The sequence below is a fragment of the Camelus dromedarius genome, chromosome 6, assembly GCF_036321535.1.
Source record: "Camelus dromedarius isolate mCamDro1 chromosome 6, mCamDro1.pat, whole genome shotgun sequence".
NCBI lineage: Eukaryota > Metazoa > Chordata > Mammalia > Artiodactyla > Camelidae > Camelus > Camelus dromedarius.
Window position 1 is genome coordinate 62,047,731 of NC_087441.1, and position 23,420 is coordinate 62,071,150.

The 23,420-nt window shown below is 39.7% G+C and overlaps 1 protein-coding gene across 5 annotated transcripts in view; it reads left to right on the forward strand.

The window, feature by feature from the left end:
- Nucleotides 1-10,326: 10,326 nt before the first annotated feature.
- The window catches only part of SYNCRIP (synaptotagmin binding cytoplasmic RNA interacting protein), a 28,847-nt gene continuing 15,753 nt past the window's right edge, over nucleotides 10,327-23,420 (forward strand). The window contains exons 1-6 of one of the 5 annotated variants that reach the window (XM_064486887.1): nucleotides 10,327-10,910; nucleotides 12,283-12,442; nucleotides 13,122-13,240; nucleotides 13,368-13,475; nucleotides 15,964-16,077; nucleotides 16,177-16,353. In XM_064486887.1, coding sequence (XP_064342957.1) covers nucleotides 12,295-12,442; nucleotides 13,122-13,240; nucleotides 13,368-13,475; nucleotides 15,964-16,077; nucleotides 16,177-16,353 — 666 coding nt within the window. In that variant the 5' untranslated portion in view covers nucleotides 10,327-10,910; nucleotides 12,283-12,294. The remainder of the gene's footprint in view (nucleotides 10,911-12,282; nucleotides 12,443-13,121; nucleotides 13,241-13,367; nucleotides 13,476-15,963; nucleotides 16,078-16,176; nucleotides 16,354-23,420) is intronic. The other 4 variants (XM_031456011.2, XM_064486889.1, XM_064486888.1 and 1 more) reach the window with 4 other exon arrangements.

Genomic DNA, 23,420 nt, shown 5'->3' on the forward strand with positions numbered 1-23,420 from the left:
GTTGAACCATCCTTGTGTCCCTGGGATGAACCCCACTTGGTCACAATGTATAATCTTTTTTATGTGTTGTTGGATTCTATTTGCTAATATTTTAGTGAGGATTCTGGCATCAATGTTCATCAGTGATATTGGCCTATAATTCTCTTTTTTGGTAGTCTCTTTGCCTGGTTTTGGTATCAGGGTGATGGTGGCTTCATAGAATGAGTTTGAGAGTATTCCCTCCTTTTCAATCTTCTGGAAGAGTTTGAGAAAGACTGGTATGAGTTCTTCTTTGTATGTTTGGTAGAATTCCCCAGTGAAGCCGTCCGGTCCTGGACTTCTATTTGTAGGAAGGTTTTTTATTGCTATTTCGATTTCATTTCTAGTGATCGGTTTGTTCGAGTGGTCAGTTTCTTCTTGATTCAGTCTTGGTGGACTGTATGTTTCCAGAAACTTGTCCGTCTCCTCTAGGTTATCCAGTTTGGTTCCATACAGTTTTTTATAATATTCTCATATGATATTCTGTATTTCTATTTTATTTGTTGTAATTTCTCCATTTTCTCCTGACGTTTGTTTATGTAACTGGTTCTTTAAAAGGAAAAATAGAGTAAATAAATTAATTGCATTCTTCTCTTATTTTTCAACTAATATTTTCTGGTTTTCCTTCATTTTTCCTTTTTAAAATTTATCTTATGTTATTTCATAGTTTTTTTTATTTCTTATAGGGATGTTATGCTTAGTTCATTAATTTTTATTCTATATTTTTCCACAGTGGAAACATGTAAGATTATATAAATTTGCCTCCAAGTGTAGCTTTGGCTGTATTCTAAACATTTTGTTGTAAATCTAACAGTGCAGATTGGCTTTGGCTTTGGAATTATGCTGAAATCTGCTGTTACACAATTATTACATTTCATGCTTAGCCTGTGGATAAGTGAATTGTCAAATGTGGGCAAAGAATTCAAGATATCTCTGAACTTGTCTGTAACCAATGACCATGTGGTCATGTATATTACCTTCATTTTTAATTACAGTAAGTATACCAGTAATGTGAACAAGGGTTATCATTTGGACATATTTTTAATATCTGAACATAGGACATTCTAGATGTTTCCTATTGTAAAAAAAAATTTGATATGCTTTATCTGTTGCAATTCTGTCAGTTGAAGGATGAGTATATTTGTTACTGTAAGAGTATAATATTAACAATAATTAATGATGATTATGAAAGATAGATAAAGGTGTCCAAAATATACATATTAAGTGAAAAAGGCAAGTTACATTGATAAGATTTTATGTATAAAATGAAACCTTTATTGTCAAATATATGAATATAATATTAGTATCTGGGAAATAAAATCAGAGGAATACATACCATTTATATTTTTATACAGTAATCCTCTCTGGCAATGAGGTTATAGACATTTTTACTTCTATTTTATATATTTATATAATGCTTGAATTTTATCATTACCATATGTTATCTTTTATAACAAAAAAAATATATTTTTTAAAAACAGAACTGAAGACATACAGGTTAGTACCCTGATAAACTACATGATTGTCTTCCTCTTCTTGAAAGATTCTGTGATTCAGGTATCTAAGATGTTTATGTCTTCACACTTTTCTTGTTGGCCTTTCAACCACTTCACTTATTACCATGCATATACAAGGAGAGAAGAACAAGGCAGTTATGTCACATTTTATCAGCTATGGTGAAGAAATAGACACAATAATGCAACTGATTCATATAATTGGTTAAATCTTAAATGGGTATGTTTTAATTGGGCTGTTTTGTGCTAAATTAGGGAACTTAATTTAGCCAAATAAAGAAGAGTGTTACTTTAAGGACACATGGGAGGGGGTGAGCATTCATAGCGGGGCCTGAGGAATCTGAGACTTAGTGATGGAATGATTGTCTAGTCTGGACTCACAAGATCTGGACCTGGGGAGAAAATAGGACCCAGGAGGCTCAAAAGCCAGATGGCTTTGTGTCTCCTCTCCCGCTGTATGTGATCTTTCTCAGACTGTCTTTGCTCATCTCCATTGATCTATTCCCTCCCTCTCTGCTATTTACATGTACTCTCCTTACTCCTGTTGTCTCAAAAACTTTTCTCCTTTCCTCATCTCCTTTCTCTCTCCTTCATCCTCAACCTTTTTCTGTCTAGTGGACCTTATCCACAGGTATATAAATATGCTTCTCCCATCTTAAAAACCAAACCAAATAAAGACAAGAACAAAAAACAAAACAAAACAAAATACCTATCTTGAAACCACATCCCATTTAAGCAACCACCCACCTCTCTGGACCCTTTGCCACAGGTCCTGAAGGAACAGTCCACGTATGCTGCCTCCACCTCCCCTCTCGTTGGCCCCTTACCCTATTCTAATCTGGCTCTTGCCCTCATGTTACTCCTCAAAAATGCTCTTCTTAAGAAGCTCTATTCCAGTCTTACCCCAAACTCTTAACCTCATTCATTCAACAGAGTTGATCACTTCCTCCTGAAATACCCTCCTTTCTTTTCTGAAACATCAGTCTCTCTTGGGTTTTTTTTTTCGCCCTACCACTAGGGCTATTCCATCTCATGCATCGTTACAGGCTTCTCCTTGCTTACTCATCCTCTAGGAATTGACCTTCCTGGGGCTTAGTCTCTGGGCTTCCTGTCCTTGTGCTCTTCCTAATCTTCTACCTCAGTGATTGTATCTATTCACATGGCTTAAATACATTTTTTACAGGACAATGAAAATGCAAGTGGATTGCACGAGATCAGTGCTGTCCAATGTAACATTCTGTAATGATGGAAATGTTCTATATCTATGCTGTCTGGCACCATGGTACTAGCCCTTGGCAGGTTGCTACTGTGATTGAGGAACTGAATTTCAGATTTTATTCAATTTCAACTAGGCAGCCACATGTGGTTGGAGGTTATGGTACTGGACAATTTGGCTCCAGATTAAAAGAAACTGAAGAAGTATTAAAGAAAAAAAAAGCAACTTGTGAACTTGGTTAAATGTAGTGAAAAACAGATGCAGAGGTGGGTTTCAGCTTGATCTCTTCCTTCCCTGGTCTGTATCTAGCTCTTTTTCCCAACTGTCAATCTTACTAACTATCAGTGACTCCAAGTCTGCCACCAGCCACAGATCATCCTTTCACATAACCCTCCACGAGGTCTCCTTCTTGGTCCCACGTCAGCAACTGGACGTGTCAAGCTTCCCAGATTCCCCTGCAAGGTCTCCTTATTCACTCAGCCTTCAGAAGAGCTGGTAAGGGACTCAGCTCTCATTCTCCAACTCTCCCTATTGGATGCTTGCTTCATCCAGCCTATAAATTCTTATTTCTATACAAAACTCCTTATTCCATAAAACTCATAATGGGCCTGCTTCCCCAACTGATTCCTAACTGATACACTCTTGAAAACTGTCATTCTCTCAGTCTTCCCCAACTCAACAAATGGCACCAACATCCATCAGTTGCCTCCTTAACTCCCTACCTTCAGTCCATCACTAAGTACTTGGCAAACTAGTTTCAAAATATATATTGAATATACCCACTTCTCTCTATTTCCTCTGCAGTACCCTAGTCCAAGTAAATCCCATCCCTTACCTGGTTCCATGTCCATCATCAACCCCCAATATCTATTGTTTCTAAATACTAACTTTAAAAATGTAAAACATTTCAATGGCTTCCTATTGTACTTACTTACATAGTCCTGCATAATCTGGCTACTGCCAACTTCTCCAAACTCATCTTGGGTCACTCTCTCCCTTATCAAATATGCGCCAGCCACACTGGCTTCTTTTCAGGGAAGACCATGCTTTTTCTCCCCTCAGGACTTTCACACATGCTATTTATTCTGCCCAGAATATTCTTCTGGCTCCCCTTCATTCCTCACTTTCCTTGGTTTATTCCTTCAGGTCTTCATTTAAACATCACTTGCTCAGAAAGGTTTCCCTTCACCAGCCTAACTAGGTCCTCCCTGATATTCTGTGACACTGGACTACAGTAATTTCTTATTTGCATTTATCACATTTTATAAATATTTTGTTTATGTATGTATTCCCCCACCACCACACACACACACCTGCCTTTTTCCTCTCATGAAGCTGTGATCTCCATTAAGGGAAAAGACATTTCTGCTTTACTCACCTGGTGCTTCATTCAATGCCTTGCATACAACTGATGCTCAAAACGTATTTATGGACTGATAGATACAGTGAATGGATTCTCCTTAGCTTCTGCTCATTTATGGTTTCTGTTTCCTTTTAATTTTAGTTTGACATGACCTCTCATAGCCCCAGCTCTAACTCCCTCCTGCTGACACTTACTCTATCATTTGTCCTTCTCTACGCATGGTCTAGTAGCTGATGCTCGTCCAATTTAGTTGTGGCAAGGCATTGTAGAGTGAAAGCATGACAGCCTAGGCTGCTCCCTGAGTAGAGGCTTTGGGTAAGGTTACCCTTGGAAAGGGCTTTGAGACACAACAAGATGGACATGTTCAGTGAAAGAATTATTACTAAATTTTTCCTGTTTGGGCCATGATTCATCTTAAATATCTAAACAACCAAAGATTGCTTGTATTCTGGAACTCCATTAAGAGTACAGCGGGAATATTTTGACAGAACCCTTCTTTGGGTTTATGTATACATCATCCTTGTTCTGTTTAAAAATTTTTTCTTTTCATTTAAGTATAGTCTGTTTACAATGTTGTGTTAATTTCTGGTTTACAGCACAGTGATTGAAGTATACACACACACATATATATACCTTTTCATGTTCTTTTTCATTATAGGCTATTACAAGGTATTGAATATAGTTCCCTGTGCTATACACTAGGACCTTGCTGTTTATCTATTTTATATTCATCCTGTACTTTTTGTAGTTACTTGTATAAACTCTGTGGCTTCTTGCAACTTAGTCCATCACCTTCCATTGGAAACGTTAAAATGCAAACAGCAAAATGAGGCTAAACTTCTAAATAAAAAAGAAAAGCTAAAAGGAATAGAAAGAATATCTAGCATTTCAAGTGTATTTAAAACGTCAGGATCTGAAAAAAAATAATAGATTCTACTTTTTAAAGCATTTCTGGGTCTAAGAAAAATGAGCAGAAAGTACAGAGTTTCAATATACTCCCTCCCTCTAGCCCACCTCTTCCCTTCCTTTCTCATGTTATTAACATTGTACATTAGTTGGTATCTGTGTTACAGCTGACAAACCAGCATTGATTCATTGTTATTAAGTCCATAGTTTTACATTAGGGTTCAGTTAACTCTTTATGTTGTACATTCTATGACTTTTGACACATGTATGGCATTGATCCACCACTATAGTATAACACAGAATGACTTCACTGCCCTGAAAATTCTCTGTGTTCCACCTATTTAACCCTCCCTCCACAAAGTCCCTGACAACCACTGATCTTTTTACTGTTTCCATAGTTTTGCCTTTTCCAAATGTCATATAGTTCAAATCATATACTATGTAGGCCTTTCAGATTGGCTTCTTTCACTTAGCAATATGCATTTAAAATTCCTCCATGTCTTTTCATGGCCTGATAGTACCTTTCTTTATAGTGCTGAGTAATATTCCATTATGTGGATACCAAAGTTTGTTTATCCATTCACATGCTAAAGAACATTTTGGTTGCTTCCAAGATTTGGCAATTATGAAAAAAGTTGCTGTAGACATCCATGTGCAGGTTTTGTGTGTATGTGTGTGTACTTAAGTTTTCAACTCATTTGACTAAATACCAAGGAATGGAACTGCTGGACGATGTAGTGAGAGTATGTTTAGTTTTATAAGAAACTGCCAAACTGTCTTCTGAAGTGGTTGTACCATTTTGCTTTCCCACTAGCAATGGATAAGAGTTCCTGTTGCTCCATATCCTTGCCAGCATTTAGAATCAGTGTTCTGGATTTTGGCCATGGTACCTGGTGTGTAGTAGTATCTCACTATTTTAATTTGTAATTCCCTAATGACATATGATGCTGAGCATCTCTTCATATGTTTATTTGCCATCTGTATATCTGCTTTGGTGATGTGTCTGCTTAGATCCTTTGTTCATTTTTATATTGAGTTGTTTGTTTTCTTATAGTTGAGTTTTAAGAGTTCTTTGTGACTTCTAGATACTAGTTCTTTAACAGATGGGTGTTTTGCAAAGATTTTCCCCCAGTCTGTGGCTTTTCTTTTCATTCTCTTAGCAGCGTCTTTCCAGAGCAGAAGTTTAAAATTTTAACACACTAGCTTTTCAATTACCATGACAATACCATGTGAGAAATGGTGCAAAAACTTTCTTGATTATTAGAAGGACTGAGCTGAATGACTTCCATAGTCTCTTTTGACCTTAGGTTTTTATGTTTCTGTGAAAAGAAAAATGCTGTGTTGTGGATTTTTCCCATATGAATTCTAGCCTTCCCCTTCCCATTATAACATTAATGTTATAATTTATAATGTATTAGTGTAACTGCTGAAAGTTGAGAAAATGAAGAAAAGAAAAGAAGAAATGGGATATTTTTAAATGGCTGGCATGTAGTAGTGCAAGAATTTTGGATGAGAAGCAAAAAATTCAAACAGGCATGCCTTTATGCCTGCCTTTGATTAATTGTAACTTAACAGATCTGTCTTCTCACTACTTCAAAGGTTACATGGATGGAAATACAGTGTTAAGGTACATAAATAATTAACTTTAAAAAAACACATATTTATTGTAATAAGTTAAATATCACCAAAGTGTACGAAGTAAAAAGTGATGGTCTCCCTCCACCCCACCCTTGTCTCTAATTGCAATTATTCTCTCTAGAAACAGAAATCTTTCTATCCACATATACCTTGTTATACATATACACACAGACCCCTAAGCTTTGAGTCAGGGATCATCTGTGTCTATCTTGACCTATGCCATTGTAAACCTAGTTTATGCCACAGAGCTTGGTACACAGAAGGTACTCAGCTGAATGAATAAATGTCACACTCTATATTGTTCTGTAGTTGGCCTTAAGAAAAAAATTACGGATGTAACCTGGGTATCTTTCCATATAAGGACACTGGTAGCTACTACATTCTTTTCAATGACTCCAGAATAATCCACTCTATGGATGTACACTATAATTTGTTCAACCAGTCCCTTATTACTGGATGTTTAGCTTATACATATTTTTACAATCAACACACACATATTTATATGTTACAAACAATACTTCAGTAAGCACGATAGCCTAATTATTTTGTAAAAAAAGTTGTATCAATTGATCCTCTCACTAACAGTGAACATGAGTGTCATTTTCTCCACATCCACAGTGGGGATGATATCCCAGATCAGATATCATCCATCTTGGTTGTTTTCGCTGTTATTATTGTTTGGAGCAAGGGTTCTTATAAGGGGAATAGCAGGTTACTTTGCTATAAAGGGAAGCTGGGATTCAAATGGGAAAGATCTTAAGTGGCAAATAGGGTATTTGGATATTTTTAAGCAATAAGAACCCAGGGAGGGACTTTGAGAACTTTTTAAAAAAATATATTGTAAAATGTTCAAGCTAGAAGAAATCTTTAAAAATAATCTGTTTCAATGCCCTTCTTTTATAGATGAGGAAATAGACATCCTGAGAGGTGAAATGATTTATCCAAGCTCACACTGCCCATTACTAGCAGATCTGGGGTTAGAATCAAGGTTGTTTGGGTCTCCGCCTATCATCCTTTGGTTTTATACAGTAAATATTTACTAAGCATGAAATCCTGTGGTAGGTACTTAAGAGGATTCAGAGAAGTAAGGACACATTTATTGAGCACTTTCTTATGCTCGATCTGTCATATACATACATTTCAATCCAGCCCAATGCATCTACCATACCAATTGAATCATTCTATCTACTAGTTCAGTTCTTTTGGATCTTTTTTATTTTTAAATATTACTAAGGATTCACCATGTTTCAGTAATAGTACTAATTCTTGGCATCAAGCCTGGAATAATAAGTTCTGCAGGTTAGGAGGAAAATTATACTATTGTTTCGCTCAAAAAGAAGTCAAATGGAGAGTATGGCTGACAGCTTTTTTCTCAGGCCTGCTCAGGGCATCTCTGTCTAGGTTTCTGTCTAGGTCCTCAGGCAATCCTGAGAAATGCCAGACTTGAGGAAAGGCCAGCTGAAGCTGGGAGAATGACTGAGATGTGGCTGGGGAGACATGTAGGATAGATCACGGAGGGTTTTGTTATCTAGTTAAGGACTTGGTTTTAAGTGTAATGGGAAGCTAATGAAGGGTTTAAAGTAGATGATCCATTGGGTCTTATTTGCAATTAAAAGACACACACACACATGCCGGCTTTGAATGGATTGGGAAAGCTCAAGGGTGGTCGCATCAGGATGCTGTATTACTAGTACAGGTGGTAAAGGATGGTGACTTATCCCCAGGTTGCAACATAAAGAGAGGTGGAGATACATTAGGAAGACAAAATTGACAGGACTTGATTAATTGCCATGGCATCAAAGGAGAAGTTAATGTCCTGAGTGACTGGTTTTCAGCTAATGGATGCCCGTGGGTAAAGTTCATTGCGATGGGAACTCTGGAGATGGAAGATTAGGGGGAAGATCTTGTGCTCAGTTTTTTGAAATGCTGATTTGGAGTGCCTAAAGCCCACACATAGGTGTAGGGGTGGTTAGAGAAAGGAATTAGAGGTCAAAGAACTAGAGATTTTACTTTGGGAAGTCTGGTTATCTGGGTTGATGACATTGCCTAGGTAGAGGCACTTACTTCTTTTTCTTCTTCTTCTTTTTTTTAAAGAAAAGTTGATTCCCAGGAAGGTCTAAATAAAAAGTGTTGGATGCTTCAGACCTCTTATTTTAATTCTTTAATCTATAGGATTGCCTTGTTTTATTATACTTTTGGATTAAACATTTTGGTTATTTCTTTTCATTTATAACATTATCTACATTTAAATTATGAACGAAAATCCCCCTTGCTAAAATTGCTAAATTCAGTAGCAGGTCCGTGTATGACAGTAAGGAATTTTAGGTAACGGAGAGCTCAGATCCTTGCTAAACAGATTAGCTTGATAGTCCTTTGGTCAAAACATTTCAAAAACTTCATATCTTGATCCAGGTACCTATGAAAATAACCTGGCTTTTTATGTGCTTATGCACTTTGAAAAGTATTCATCTACCTTTTACTTTAACCACTTATTTGTTGTCATAGCATAGAGACTTTAGGAAATCAGTGAGCTCTTAAAAATAAACTTGTTTTTTAATTGAAAGGACACTATACCTTTTTCACTACAGCTGCATGGAATAAGATTAGTATCCATATCGCGTCTGAAATTCAAATACATTTGTCCCGTATTTCTTGCACCTAGTATACGTTTACAAAAGAAATGTCACTTCAGTTAAGATTTAATTACTAAGATTTTTGAAAAGAAACACAGATACGCTCCTCACAGTTATCCTAACCACGCAGCTTTGTGCTGCTTCAAGTTTCTCAAACTGTGCAATGAGGAAGCCCTCAACTGCTTAAAAGGCCAGGGACTGAGACGGAGTATTGCACAACTCTTCACCACCGGCGGTTTCGCTTCCAAATCTGGCTTTCGTCTCATCCCCAGGCGGGAGCCGTTCCTCGCTCCACTGGAGCCAGCCGGTTCCCGTTCAAAAGCAGCCGGGTTTTCCACGTCCGAGACTTGGGCGCCCCTCCTTCCGCCCGAGGTTCCCGTGGAAGAGAAGCCACGCGGGCGCGGGGCCCCGGAAGGTCCCACTGTCCAGCAGGGGAACCCAGTAACCCCGAAGCGACTCCAGCACTCGGGTCACGCCTGCCAGGCTAACCAAAGATCCGCGGGTCTCCCCGTCACTCCCCTCCCCCGCCGCCCCATTGTCTGCCTCTCCCCGCCCCGGGGGACACGTGCGCCTGCAGCTTCCCGAGCGGGGAGAGCGCGGGGCGGCGGCAGCGTGGACACCGCCTGGAACGGCTACGCGGCCGGGGCGCCGGGGGGGGGGGGCCGGGCGCGCACGGACCGGTGGGTACCCTCCGGGGAGCTGCAGTCGCATCCCGCGCCCCCCGCCCCGTCCCTTGCCGGCCCAGGACGGGGCGGGAGGTGGGGCGAGCGGGAGCTCGGTGGGGGTGGAGTGCGCGTGGTGCTGCGGTGGGGGTGGGGTGGGGCGGGGTGGGGAGATGCCAGTCTCCTGACAAAGAACGAGTGGGACACGCTGAGCCGGCCCGCCCCGCCCCACCCGGAGGGGAGCGGGAGGGGGAGTGTCGGGAGGGGAAGGGGCGGGCCTTTCATTCACTCTCGGCCCCTCCGCCGCCGCCGGAGCGGAAGGGCGGGGTCTCGCGCCCCTCCGGGTGGAGAGGAGCAAGGGAGGTGGCGGGACGTGGGGGCGGAGCCCGCGGGCGCGCGTCCCGAGGCGTAGGCTACGTCGTCACGTCAGCGCGGGAGAGAGAAAGAGAGGAGCAGACTCGGCAGGGACTGTGGGACGGGGCCGAGAGAGCGAGCGAACGAGGGAGGGAGCGAGCGAGCGTGCGAGCGAGCGAGCGAGCCAGGGAAGGGCGGCCACTCGTGCCTGAGCGGCCGCGGACGGGAGTGGGAGTGGTGGGGGAAAGGAGCAGGGAGGGGAAGAAGAAAGGCCTAGAGAAGAAGGCGGACGGAGGCTGGTGGTGGTGGGAGAAGGAGAAGGAGGAGCTGAAGGAGGGCAGGGGCTGAGGAGTGAGTGAGAGAAGCGGACGCGCGAGGGAGGGGAGGGGAGGGAAGGGAAGGGGGGGGTCACGCGGAGGCGCGCGCGCGCACCGGGAGCGCGCTCGGAGGCGAGTGGAACTGGATCGGGTTTGCTGCCAGCGGCGTGAGCTTCGGCCGCCATTTTACAACAGCTCCACTCGCGCCGGACACAGGGAGCAGCGAGCACGCGTTGCCCGCAACCGGATCTCCTCGGACAGGATTCCTCCGCCTCAGCCCAACGGGGAGGTAACGACCGCCGAGACCCGGGTCTGGGAGGGGAGCTCCTTGACATTGTGGAGGACCTGGGGGAGGGCGGTGCGGGGAGAAACCGGCTTTTCTGGAAAATGGATTCCAAGGGAGAGAGGAGCACGTTGACTGGGGCTGCTTGGGAGTAGGCCGCGGCCCGCGCCACCACTTCCTCCTCTCCTCCATGTGCTGCCACCGTTCGGGCTTTGTCTGAGGCGCTCCGGGGAGGAGGCGCCCCCTCGGCCCCGTGGCCCGCGCGGACCGCGAGCGGCGGCGGAGTTGGTGCTGTCGTGGCCGTCGCCGCGGCGCAGGAGTGGGCGGAGAGGAGCCGGTCCCGTCCCGCAGCCGCGCGGCAGGCTTGGGTGGTGCTCGCGGTCCGGCGGGCGTTGGGCAGTTCGCGGAACGCCCTCACGCCGCCGGCTTGCCTGGCCCGGCGGTGGCACCGCCGGCCCCCGCGCCGCAGTCCCTGCCCCGACCGGCTCGGGGTGGGGGCTTGGACCTAGCGGCGCGGCCCACGTCTTGGCGGGGAGGGCGGGCGGCCGGGGGTCGCCGGCGCCCGGGGCAGAGAGAGCCATGTGTCACGGCCGAGACGGCGGCGCTTGGGGGCGGGGAGAGTCTGTGGCCTGGCGCCGCCGCGGCCTCGGTGTCGAGGGGCGAGGTTGTGCTGCTGCTGCTTGCTGGGGGCTCCGACCGCCGCTTTGGGTTGATGTTGGGAGCCGGTGACGGTCGTCTTGGCCTGGAACTCAGTGGGGTTCCGTGGAAGGAAGTTGTAGGGCATTTGAAGGCGCAGAGCACGTGTTTCTAATGGGCTCCTGGTGGCCACAGCGGTGAGGCTGCCGCTCTGGGTGCGGAGTCGGGGGCGGGCTTTGGGGTGCGGGGGTGAAGGGTGGAGAAATTGGGTGGTGGGAAGGTGGCTTGTGTGAGCGCTTTGTTCTTCGCTGGCTGTGGTTACTGATCTTTAAGCGGCAGGCGGGAAAAGCGCGCACTTTGGGGGTTTACCTTTGAGAGGGAAAAGCCCAGCTTTGCTTGCTCCACACACACCTCATTCTCTGTACGGGCACAGCTGCATGTGGCACACTGGCTCGTCCTCGTGCTGGTTGGGTTCCATTTGTAATGTGGTTTTTCCTAGGGAGTGTTAGCAGGTGAGTCAGGGGTGGTGCTAAGGAAAAATGTAGTGGATCCGTCCTTCTGTGCCCCGCGCTCCCAATCTGCCTTGTCAGGCGACAGTAGCTTTAAAGTAAGGCCTCTTTAAAGGGAGGTTGCAGGCTGGCTGGTGTAGAAATTGGTAGAGAAAGTAAAGATTGGGGCTCTTATATTGTCCTCTACCCTTTTTGAAGATCCTAGTTTAATTTTGCTTATTGCGTTTGAACAGATCTCTGGAAACATGGCTACAGAACATGTTAATGGAAATGGTACTGAAGAGCCCATGGATACTACTTCTGCAGTTATCCATTCAGAAAATTTTCAGACATTGCTTGATGCTGGTTTACCACAGAAAGTTGCTGAAAAACTAGATGAAATTTACGTTGCAGGTAAGAACTAACACTTGCAAAATTATATTATGAAATTTTTCTATTGGATTTCTGGCTTTGAGCTAAAATAGCAACTTTTTGTGGTTTCCAATAAGTGTGGGACCTGGAGTTTTGCCTTGTTGTGATAGTTGTGAACCAGAGGTTAAGGTGTATAGAGGGAGGGAAGAAGGAAGGGGTTAGGAGGTAAAGGCTGGCTGTCCAGATGGATAAGTATATGATGGTAGCAACAGCTGCTAAATGTTGGGAGCAGGCCATGTGACTTTTTGGGGTATTTTTATAGTAGGATTCTTGTTAAATAGGTAACTAGACTTGTAGTCTCAGTGTGGCTGTTGCTTTTTCTAGTGGTATTTGAAATTGAGTAGAGGTTCAGTTGTCATGCTTGGTACTTTGTTGGTTGATTTTAGAATTCGTAAGCCTATTTGTTTACTGTAGAAATACTTAGTGTTCAGAACTATCTGACTTAAGACACAGCAAGATAAAGTTGATTCATTATTGTAAGTGTGGTTGAGAGGCCTTATTCAGTTCAGAATGGATAAGGTATGTGTTTTTCACTATATAGATAAGGGAAATGGAAGAGTTCTTAGTTGGCATCCGTATGGCACATGGAGTTTTCTTTAAAAAAAAAAAACTTACCAAAAATATTAAAAGTTGACAGCTAATTAAGTTTTCTCTTTTCCAGGGCTGGTTGCACATAGTGATTTAGATGAAAGAGCTATCGAAGCTTTAAAAGAATTCAATGAAGACGGCGCATTGGCAGTTCTTCAGCAGTTTAAAGACAGCGATCTCTCTCATGTTCAGGTAACGTTAATTTAGTGTCAGTGTAAAAAGAGTAAAAAATCTGAGTAGTTTTGATAGTTTAGCTTTTATATAATTAGATACAGATAATACAGTTATTGTTAAATATGATTGGAAAATTCTTTTACAGAACAAAAGTGCCTTTTTATGTGGAGTCATGAAGACTTATAGGCAGAGAGAAAAACAGGGGACCAAAGTAGCAGATTCTAGCAAAGGACCAGATGAGGCAAAAATTAAGGTATGTTTTATGAAACTTTATTTTTTACTCCCTTCAGTTTTAAAGTTTTTTTTAAACTGTTTTCTAGCTTTGGTAAACATTCTTTGGGCATGAAGTGGGTGTGTGTGTGGTTTTGGGGTTTTGTTTTTTTTTTTTTTTGAGATGTTGAGAGTTAATGGCCATAAGATAATTTATTAATTTTTTCTCATTACTATACTTCGAAGTTTCACGTCTTTAAGTATTTGTTTGTAAAACAATTCTGAAGTTTTTCTTGCTGGCTGTCTGCTGTTGATTAAATCTGTGCTATTGGTATGCTGAATAAAAGATTTAAAGAAGTATAGCTGCCATATTTTTTAGTTGATTTTTGGAAACAAACCTGCAAATCCAGGTTACTGACAGTGGAACCAAAGTGGGAGGGAATCATTTAACCCTATACTGGTGGAGAATATACATTTAGTAGTTGATTGCTTCTCTTAGGATTCTCAAGCTCGAAATTAAGTGGGTTTAGTATTTTAGCATTGCCTTCCCCTTCCATTAGTATGGGTTATTATGGCCAATTTGTTCTTTTCTAAAAGCAGCTTTTAACAATAAAATTGATTACTGTGAAAATGTAAATTGGGCAATTGAGACTGGGAGAAGATTCCTCTCCACACCTCACATAGAACATAATGGCCTCAAATTCAACCAAGTTTTGATCTTTGTGTTTTTTAGTTGTGTTGAGTTTAGTTCATAGAAAATGTGGCGATCATACTAGTTTTCACATGGTACTCTTAATACAGTGTGCCACTGCTCTGGAGCCAAGGGTTATAGCTTAAAATCAGTTACTAAGAAGGTTATAGGTGTCAGGTGTGTTTTAATAGTATGGAAAGAGGGAAGCTTGGAATAAGGAGTTAGCTGTTAATATCTACAAATTTGAGGCTTTCACGGGTCTAGTTGGAAATTGTTTGAACTATAAATTTGATTTTTCCAAAGAAATGAAATATAGTTGTCACCTATTGTAATTTTATCAGTTGTTACTAAATTTACATTGGGAGTTAGAATTACTAAAATTTCATATTAATTGAAAGTTTAGTTTGTGAGACTTTCAACTCTGTCTTTGGAAGGGAGTGGCTTAAAGCTTTAGTGTGACTTAAAATTGTGGCAAGAAGACACACACTTCTGTAGGATGTTTTACAGAAAGAGTAAGTTTTTCCTTTTTAGGGATTGTCATAAAAGTTATTATTTGGATCATATGAAGATTGAAATGAAAGAAGCACAGGGATTACATACGGAAAAAAGGGAAGATGAGCCATTTAATGGTTTGGTTTATATGGTAGTTAATAGATTTGAGTTTATTTTTGTTACTAACCCAATGTTGCACTGTTAGGCAACTATGTTTGGGCATAATAGAAGGCTACTTAAAATTTATAGTACTTTGTGGGCTTTTTAAAGACAGTTTAGGAATACAGGAGTTTTCATCAATTATAGTATTTTTTTCATGAACATTTTATGTTCTTTGGGTAAAAAAATGTTTTAAAATCTGTCTGGTCATTTTCATTTTCAAAGACTAAGGTGACCCCAAATCCGTTAACAGCACTTTGATAAGTATTGTCATATGCTTGGTGTTAGTTTCTTTTTATTTCAGAATTTATCAGAAAATTGTTAGATTGGTTTTATTATTTAGAAAGTCAGTTTTGTGCTTTGTAGATGACATAGTGGAGAAGAAACAATTCCTGGTTTTTTCCTTAGGCTAACAGTGGACTACTACTTTCTAATTTGCTTATAAATAAGAGATGAAGAGAAAAATCTTAATACTCTGAGTAAACATGAGTTGTATAAATTTTAACAGTTCACTTTTAGGGAGATGTATTTAGAGGTTATGTTACATTGTTGCAATTCCATAAAGTTTTCAAAATCATTTTGGCACTCTTTTTTTCTGAGTGATCCATACTGTCCTGTGAAGCATGGTGCTTGAATGTCGAATGAAGAAGAGGTTATTTTTCCTGTAACTCCTTTTAAGTTTCTGGACTTAGTTTGAGGAGTGTAATTTTTGTAAAGGTTGGCAAAACTGCTATTCTAGCAGTAGGTACCTAGGAATGTGGGGTACAGGGAAGCTTATTGGGTAAGGTAGACTTGAGAGAGGTGACTTATCTAGCTACTTCTTCAGGAGAGAATTTCAGCCTAGTTAGGTGAAGTCTGTTTTTAGAAGGGCAGAATAGTTAAACCCTGCTTAGAAAGTTGTTGATGGATCAGTATTAGTTTTGTGTTGTTCACTTCATTAAGCGGTAATTAATCAGAGACCAGAAAATAATTTGACCAGGATCCTGACATTTTCGTTTATAAATTAAGGCACATTATACATTACAAGCACACATTAAAAGGGGAGTTCTAAAACAGATAACAGAAACCTGTTAGTAAGGAATGTTGCCAAGATAAATGGAAAGATTTGAACAAGATTGGTTTTTAACTGCTGAATGCATGGGTGTGGTCTTGTGAATTAAATGTACTAATGTCATTTGAACTTTTTAAGGCACTCTTGGAAAGAACAGGCTACACACTTGATGTGACCACTGGACAGAGGAAGTATGGGGGACCGCCTCCAGATTCCGTTTATTCAGGTCAGCAGCCTTCTGTTGGCACTGAGGTAAAGAAACTAAAAACTTGTACCCTCTGTAGTAAATGCACAGGTATCTAGTTTCCTAAAGAAACTCTCCATGGTTTTTACTTCATATTTAATTTACAGATATTTGTGGGGAAGATCCCAAGAGATCTGTTTGAGGATGAACTTGTTCCATTGTTTGAAAAAGCTGGACCTATATGGGATCTTCGTCTAATGATGGATCCACTAACAGGTCTCAATAGAGGTTATGCGTTTGTCACTTTTTGTACAAAAGAAGCAGCTCAGGAGGCTGTTAAACTGGTGAGTTTGTTTTTTTTTCCCCCCAGTCTTCACACTCACTATCTTTAATTAAAGCCAGGGTTTCGTTGTGTTAACTATTTTTTGAAGTGCTGGTTAGACACTTTCATATTCTCTGTACACATTGTAGCAGTATTTTTTTTGCATGTGTAGTTGATTGGACTCAGGATCTATTAGGTAGTGTGGTGAAATTCTACTTACTGGTTCTTTGAAACATTTGGCTTAATGGCTTTTTTTCCCCCTTAATTTAGTAATGTTAAAAGATTTAAGAAAGTAACTGATAGGAAGGGCTCCCATAATTTTTGGCCATATCTGGCTATCCCCTTTTCAGAAATGTTTCATGACGACATTGTGATAACTTTCTAGTTAGTTAAATAAAGGATTTCGTGGTAGAGTGGCAGTATTTGACTTTAGTACTAGATGTCAGGTGAGGACATGGTTACTTTTCCAACTTAAAGAATTTTACTGTTTCAAATTATGGCTTATATAATTCTCCTTCAGATTTTTATTAAATCTTGTGACTCAGGTAGTTTCTACATTTTGCAGTTGAAGATGGCCATATAAGTTAATTTCCATCCAAGAAGTGTACCAAAAAGTGCAGCTTGGGTGGAACTTCTGTAAATGGTTCACTATGGCAAATGTTTGTTAATTTTTGCCTTATCTGACTTACATGTTTTATGATTAATTCTAAGGAAATGTGAAATCCTCAGATTGATTTCTCCTGAACTTTATTTTGCTTTCCCTCACCATCAGATATTTTAAGGTAAACCTTAAGGAGAAAAAACAAATACACTTAGTTTCACTTTTCTATGTTGCTTGGATCTCTGTTGGTGTGTGAAATTGAATATTGTGAAGGTTAACATTAGAAAAGTTGGAAGAAAAAGGTGTCTTTAAAAAAAGAATTCAGGAGTTTGAGTATTTTTAAATCATTGCTGATTTTTTCCTCCTTCAAAGAATGCTTCCTATTTCAGAAAGGAATATATAGCTCTCTATTCACTAATAACTTTTGAGCTGTCAAGATTTTAGTTTAAGCAGTTCAGGTAAAATCAAGGGCTTTTAAGAGTTCTGGAAGATTGTAGAAATCATCCAGTTGAATCTATAAAAGAAAACATTTTACCAGATAGTAATAAAGTAGCAGGGAGTTTTAATGTGGAAATGTAGAATGATTGAGAAGCCAATGAGCTATCTTACCACAGAAAGCTAGTACAGAATTTAGTGATGTCAGACCCAATTTTATTTACGAGGTATTACATACAGCTTTAGTTCTGTTTAATAGGTGTGACTACTTAGTGTTACAAGTAATGATTTGTGTATTTATTAATGTTTTTTAAAATAATCCTTAAACCAGCATTTGTAGGTTACTTAATTCTTGCTACCAGAAGACATTATTTATGGTAGGTCCTCAATAGAACTTAATTCTAGGTGATTTTCAGAATCCTTATGGTAACGATACATCATCAGAGGAAGATGATTGTAACTTGACAATTTTGGGTGTCAATAAATGCACAGGAAATATGTTTCAGTTTAGGCAGTTGTCTTGGCTTAACAGATAATGTGGTCCAAAATTGCATTGCTATAGGCTTAGAGTATAGTCTTAGCAATATTGTTAAGTTTTTCATCTGTAATGCAGAAGTTTCCAGATAGTCAGATAACTATTTTGATTGGTCTAGGAACTAATTCTCGTCCTAAACCTTTTTTACATTATTTTCTGGGTTTATGATTTGAATCCATATCTGGGGGAAAATTATTTTTTACTGGTGAATAGAAGGGTTTGTGCTTTGGTGCGTTTTTAAAGATATTTTTAGCAATGGGATGAATTGGACGTGTTGTTGCTCTTTTTAAAAGGATACTTGACTGTAGGTAGGATTACGGTGATAATATAATTGGGAGATTTGCCTTGTAACAGTAAAGGAAAGGACTAGACTTCTGAGGACATGAAACATTTAGAGAAATAAAAACTTAAGTTGATTTGGATAGTTTTTTTTGTTACCTTGTATTGATTCCTGGGAATGAGTACCCTTCCTAAATGTATTCCTTAAGGGAGCATATTTTGAAAACTATCCCTACTTGTGTCATGTCACGAGTCTACTTGAATTACAACTCTATCCAAGGTAAATTTTTATATAAGGTAGTTGAACTGTCATTCTAGTTGTGGATAATCAAATGTTGAGAAAATGCCTCTTTTGCATTATTTATAGATGAGACAAGGTTGAGGCACCATCTCTTTGTTTTCCTGTACTTTGAGTGTCTTGAGGATAGAGGTGGTTTATGTATTCGGCGTTAGTTTTTGATATAATTCGACAGTGATGCCCCCACATTAAAACTTGTGGATTTAAAGTTTGCATCTGAATTGTAAAAATGGATTGGTGTTGACAGTTTGAAGAAGAGGCATGAAGTTAGAAGTAACTGCAAACTTCTTAAATGACCCTATTTTCAGCTAACATCTGCCTTGTGGTTTGGTAGAAAAAGAAAAATTCGTCCCTAAATGATGATGATTAGCTAGGGAAGCAAGATCTAAGTTGATGAAAAGATGAGTAATAGCAACCACTTGAGTGCTTGTTAAGGCACAGGAGCTGTGCTAGGTGCTACATTATTACCTTTAAGTGTCCTCAACTCATTTTCAAGGTAAGTGAAATAAATGTCTTCCTTCTGCAGAAGAGTCAGTTGTCTGGGTGGCTTGTCCAAGGCCATATATAGCCTTAGGTTGATACCAGGTATGTTTAGTGTGTACCTGTTGTTAACTAGTCATAACTTACACTGCTGGATAAAATTGTAATGTTGCGAAGTAGTCTGATTCTTTAAACTGTAGTGTTCAGGTAGTGCTAAAAGGAGTTCAGGATGTAAGTCCTGTCTCTACTGCCAAATATTTTTGGCATCTAACCAATTTGTACCATCTTTCTGCTACCACCCTAGCCTAAGGTACCATTTGAGAAATCTTTCTAGCTATTCTCACTGGTTTCTGTTGCCCCTTTACAGTCTTAACCATTTGGCAGCATAGATTAGATCACAACATTCCCATACTAAAAACTCTAATAATAGCTTCCATGCAAGGCTCTTACTCTGCTTACTTCTCTTCCTACTCTTCTTTATTACCCTTCCATCCATACTTTGCCTTTTTTGTCTTCCACAAAAGCTACCACCATTTCCATCTCAACTGCCTTCTCTTGTACCACTTCTCCCAGTTATGGCTGCTGCCTTCTTAACCAATCAGGCCTTCTTAGAAGGCCTTTCCTGACTTTGAACGGCTAGTTGCCCCATGATGGTGTCCTGAACAGTTAAAAAGAATGCTTAGATATACTTAAAATTATTTCTTGGCTTTGTAAAATTATTTGCTTCTTTCTCCCCATTAGAAAATGTGTTCTTTTTCCTTGTATCCCCAACATTTAGAACAGTGCCACTGTGGAGTATGTACTGGATAAATAATGTGGCCAGCTGACTAGTGCCAACTAATCCATTATTTATGACACAAGAATTTATAACATTCCCATATTAGCTATGGGCTATTTTGCTATTTAAAGGTTTTTTAGCTTCCATTGGCAATTATTTTGTGCTACCTTTAATCATAGAGATTAACATAGATTAATGGTGTGGGGTGATGCTTTTACTCTAACCCTCTTGGGGATATTTGGAAGTATATGTAGTGTTTGACGTTGTCACAAAGTCCAGGGGGAAGAGCAGGCAAGCGTGTATATGTATTTGTGTGGTGTACTGCTGAAACTGGAGCCCAGGTCCACTGGCTTTGCAGTGCCCATGATGGTCCTATACAATAGAAGTGTCCTGCTGAAAATGCCTTTGTGGTGAAGATTGGAACACTGATCTCTTTGCCCTTTAATTAAGAGTTATGATTTTAATAGCCACTGATGGTTTATTCACCAAAGTGATTGTATACAGTAGTATACAACCATTTTGATGAATGCAGCTGACAAGATAGGTCCATAGAATTAGTAGCAATTAGCAGATGTTTAGTGTGTTTAACAAGAAAACTTTTACTATGTGCATACAAGGCAGTTTCATCCAGTTCTTGGGAGTTCTTAGGGTATGAGAGGCTAAGTATAATTAAAGTGGAAGCAGGTGGTTCACAGGGTAAAAGAAGAATGAAGGGATAGCTTGCTTTGGGTTGTGTTTTTTAGAGAAGGCTTTGTGTTAAAGAGGTTTGAGCAGGGCAGTGAGGGAAATAGGTGAACCTAGTTGAACCAGTGTTTTGTAGAAAGAGAGAAAACTTGTGTAAAGTCAATTCCAGAAGGCAGTAGTCACGACTGCTGGGTTAGGTAGTATGGTGCCATTAAAGTTTTGAGCCTTGGTGTGGATGGCACGATGTAAATGTGCTGTAGGTTCTATTTCATTTTTATAATCAATGATTTAAATGAGGGCACAGTTGGACTGCTTGAAATGTTTGGTGATTTGAATCTGCATGTAGTAATAAACGCCATGAATGACATATAAGGTTCTGAAAAGATTTTGATAGCCTGAGATGGCAGCGTAGCACGATGGAATAGAGTCGGGATGAAAGTCAAGTCCTATACACAACTGATCTCACAAGTAAGCTGTAGTGTGTCAGCAGTGTGGTGTGATTACCAAATAAGCCAAGCTAATCATGGACTACATGTTATAGAGTCATGGTGTCTAGAAGTGTAAGGTTAGTCTCCAGCTTATTTAGTCTCAGTCTGCATCTACAGTATTGTGTTATGGATGTCACTATTTGGTGACACTCTTGGAGGCTCTTTAGTTTGCCAGTTTCAGGGAAAGAATTATTAGCCAAACAAAGAGGAGCATTGAAGTACTGTCATTTAGAGGAGGAAATAAATTTATTGTAGAATTTTTAGGGAAGTGAGTTTTGGCTCAGTGTAAAGAAGACTTGGAGTGGACAGGCTTGGAAGGTAGTGGCTTTGCTGCTATAATGAGAGTTAGGACTAGGCAACCACTTCTGGATCAGATTCCAAATGTGAGATTCCTAAATTTCTGGGGATTTGGTGACTTGATTGGCTATGCCGGAAGGAAAGAGTGACTTGATATTTTGAGCCAAGATGACAGGAATGTTCCAGGCTGTACAACTCCTGTTTTGGTGTTCTGAAATAATGTTCAAAGTTCATCTTTATTTTATTACCTCATTATGCTACTGGATCTGAAAGCTAGATTTCTAAAACTTGGTAACTTCAGTGCCTACCTTCCTAGAATTTGGAAATGATCATGCACCTTTTTTTATTTTGATACCATCATATCGTCCTGATTACTAACCCTTGAGAGTAAGGGTTTATCAGCATTAAATAAGAATCTCTATTAAGTATAAGAACAGTTTTTATAATGTCCTTCTACTATCTAAGTAAGTCACTATTACCTGCTGGGATGCAGAGTTTGTTTTTGAATTTAGGGGATAGTTTGGTTCTAAAAATGCTAGAGTGAGAAAAGCTAAGTAACTCAAATATACATATAAAATTGCAAGCTTAATCTGTAGGGGCTTTGCTTCAAGAAATGTTTATTTCTAAGCACTTTTGCTTTATTTGGACAGTATGCCCAGAGCGTCTCCTTTAGTAACTTCTTTTCATTGGAGAGCTAGTTTACAAGTTAGCTATAATCGTTTCAGTTTTTTTTTAATTGAAAAAAATGTGGCTAAAGAGTTGTAGTTTATCTTATAAATCCTACGAAATACTCACGTCTTTATATTGTTCAGAGACCACAGTCATACACCTTCTGCCTACCCTGCCTTGATTAACCATAGGGCCAGTGATGATAGGTTAGAAGGGAAGAAACTTTTCTTTTGTAAGTAGTAATGGAAACAATCATTACTATTTTGCAGCAGCATTGTTGTTAATGTTTATTTTTATTCATTCATTTATTTTTGATTTGGGGGGAGGTAATTAGGTTGGTTGGTTGGTTGATTTGTTTAATTGGAGGTGCTGAGGATTGAATCCAGGACTTCATGCATGCTAAGCGTGTACTCTTTCACAGCTATACCCTTGCCTTCTAGCATTGTTAATATGGATGGAAGTTATATAATCAAGAATTATTATTTTTCTTACAAGTTTTTATTGAAAACTTAGTTATTTTGTTATAGTAAATAGTCCCTATTGTTAGAACATTTGGAAAATAAAAAAAGGGAAAATGATACTAAATTCTGTCATCAGAATAACTCCTATTTCTCCCTTTAAAAACTTTGTATTTCCTTCCATTCTTTTTCTAATTTTAATTGTTTCTGGCAACTCCTGGAGTTACAGACAAGGTGAACAAATTGAAAGCCATTGATTTGTCACTAAGGCTGGCTACTTGATGCTTAAATATAAAATACTAGGGAATATTATGGAGAACAATATGGAGTTTCCTTAAACTAAAAATAGAATTACCATATGATCCAACAGTACCACTCCTGTGCATATATCCAAAGAAAATTTCAGTTTGAAAAGATGCATCCACCTCAATATTCATAGCAGCGCTATTTAACCATAGCCAAGACATGGAAGCAGCCTAAATGTCCATTGACGGATGGTTAAAGAAGTTGTGATGTGTGTGTGTGTATATATATATACACACATACATAGTGTATACACACACAAACATACACACAATGGAATACTACTCAGCCATAAAAAATGAAATAATGCCATTTGTAGCAACATGGATGGACCTAGAAATTACCATATTAAGTGAAGTCAGACAAAACTCATATGACATCACTTATGGAATCTATAAAAATGATACAAATGACTTTACAAAGCAGAAATAGACTCACAGACATTAAAAAACAACTATGATTACCAAAGGGAAGAGTGGGAGTGAGGGAGGGGCAAATTAGGAGTTTGGGATTAACATATACACACTATTATATATAAAATAGATTAAAAAACCAAGGACCTATTGTACAGCACAGGGAACTATATTTAACATCTTAACCTATAATGGAAAAGAATGAAAAAGAGTAGATAGATATATGTATGTATAACTGAGTCACTTTACTGTACACCTGAAACTAACACATTGTAAATTAACTGTACTTCAGTTTTTTTAAGTGGTTAAAAAAAATCTAGGGAATGTACATGTCTTAAAGCAATTTATTGTGTTCTTAGGTTAACTTATTT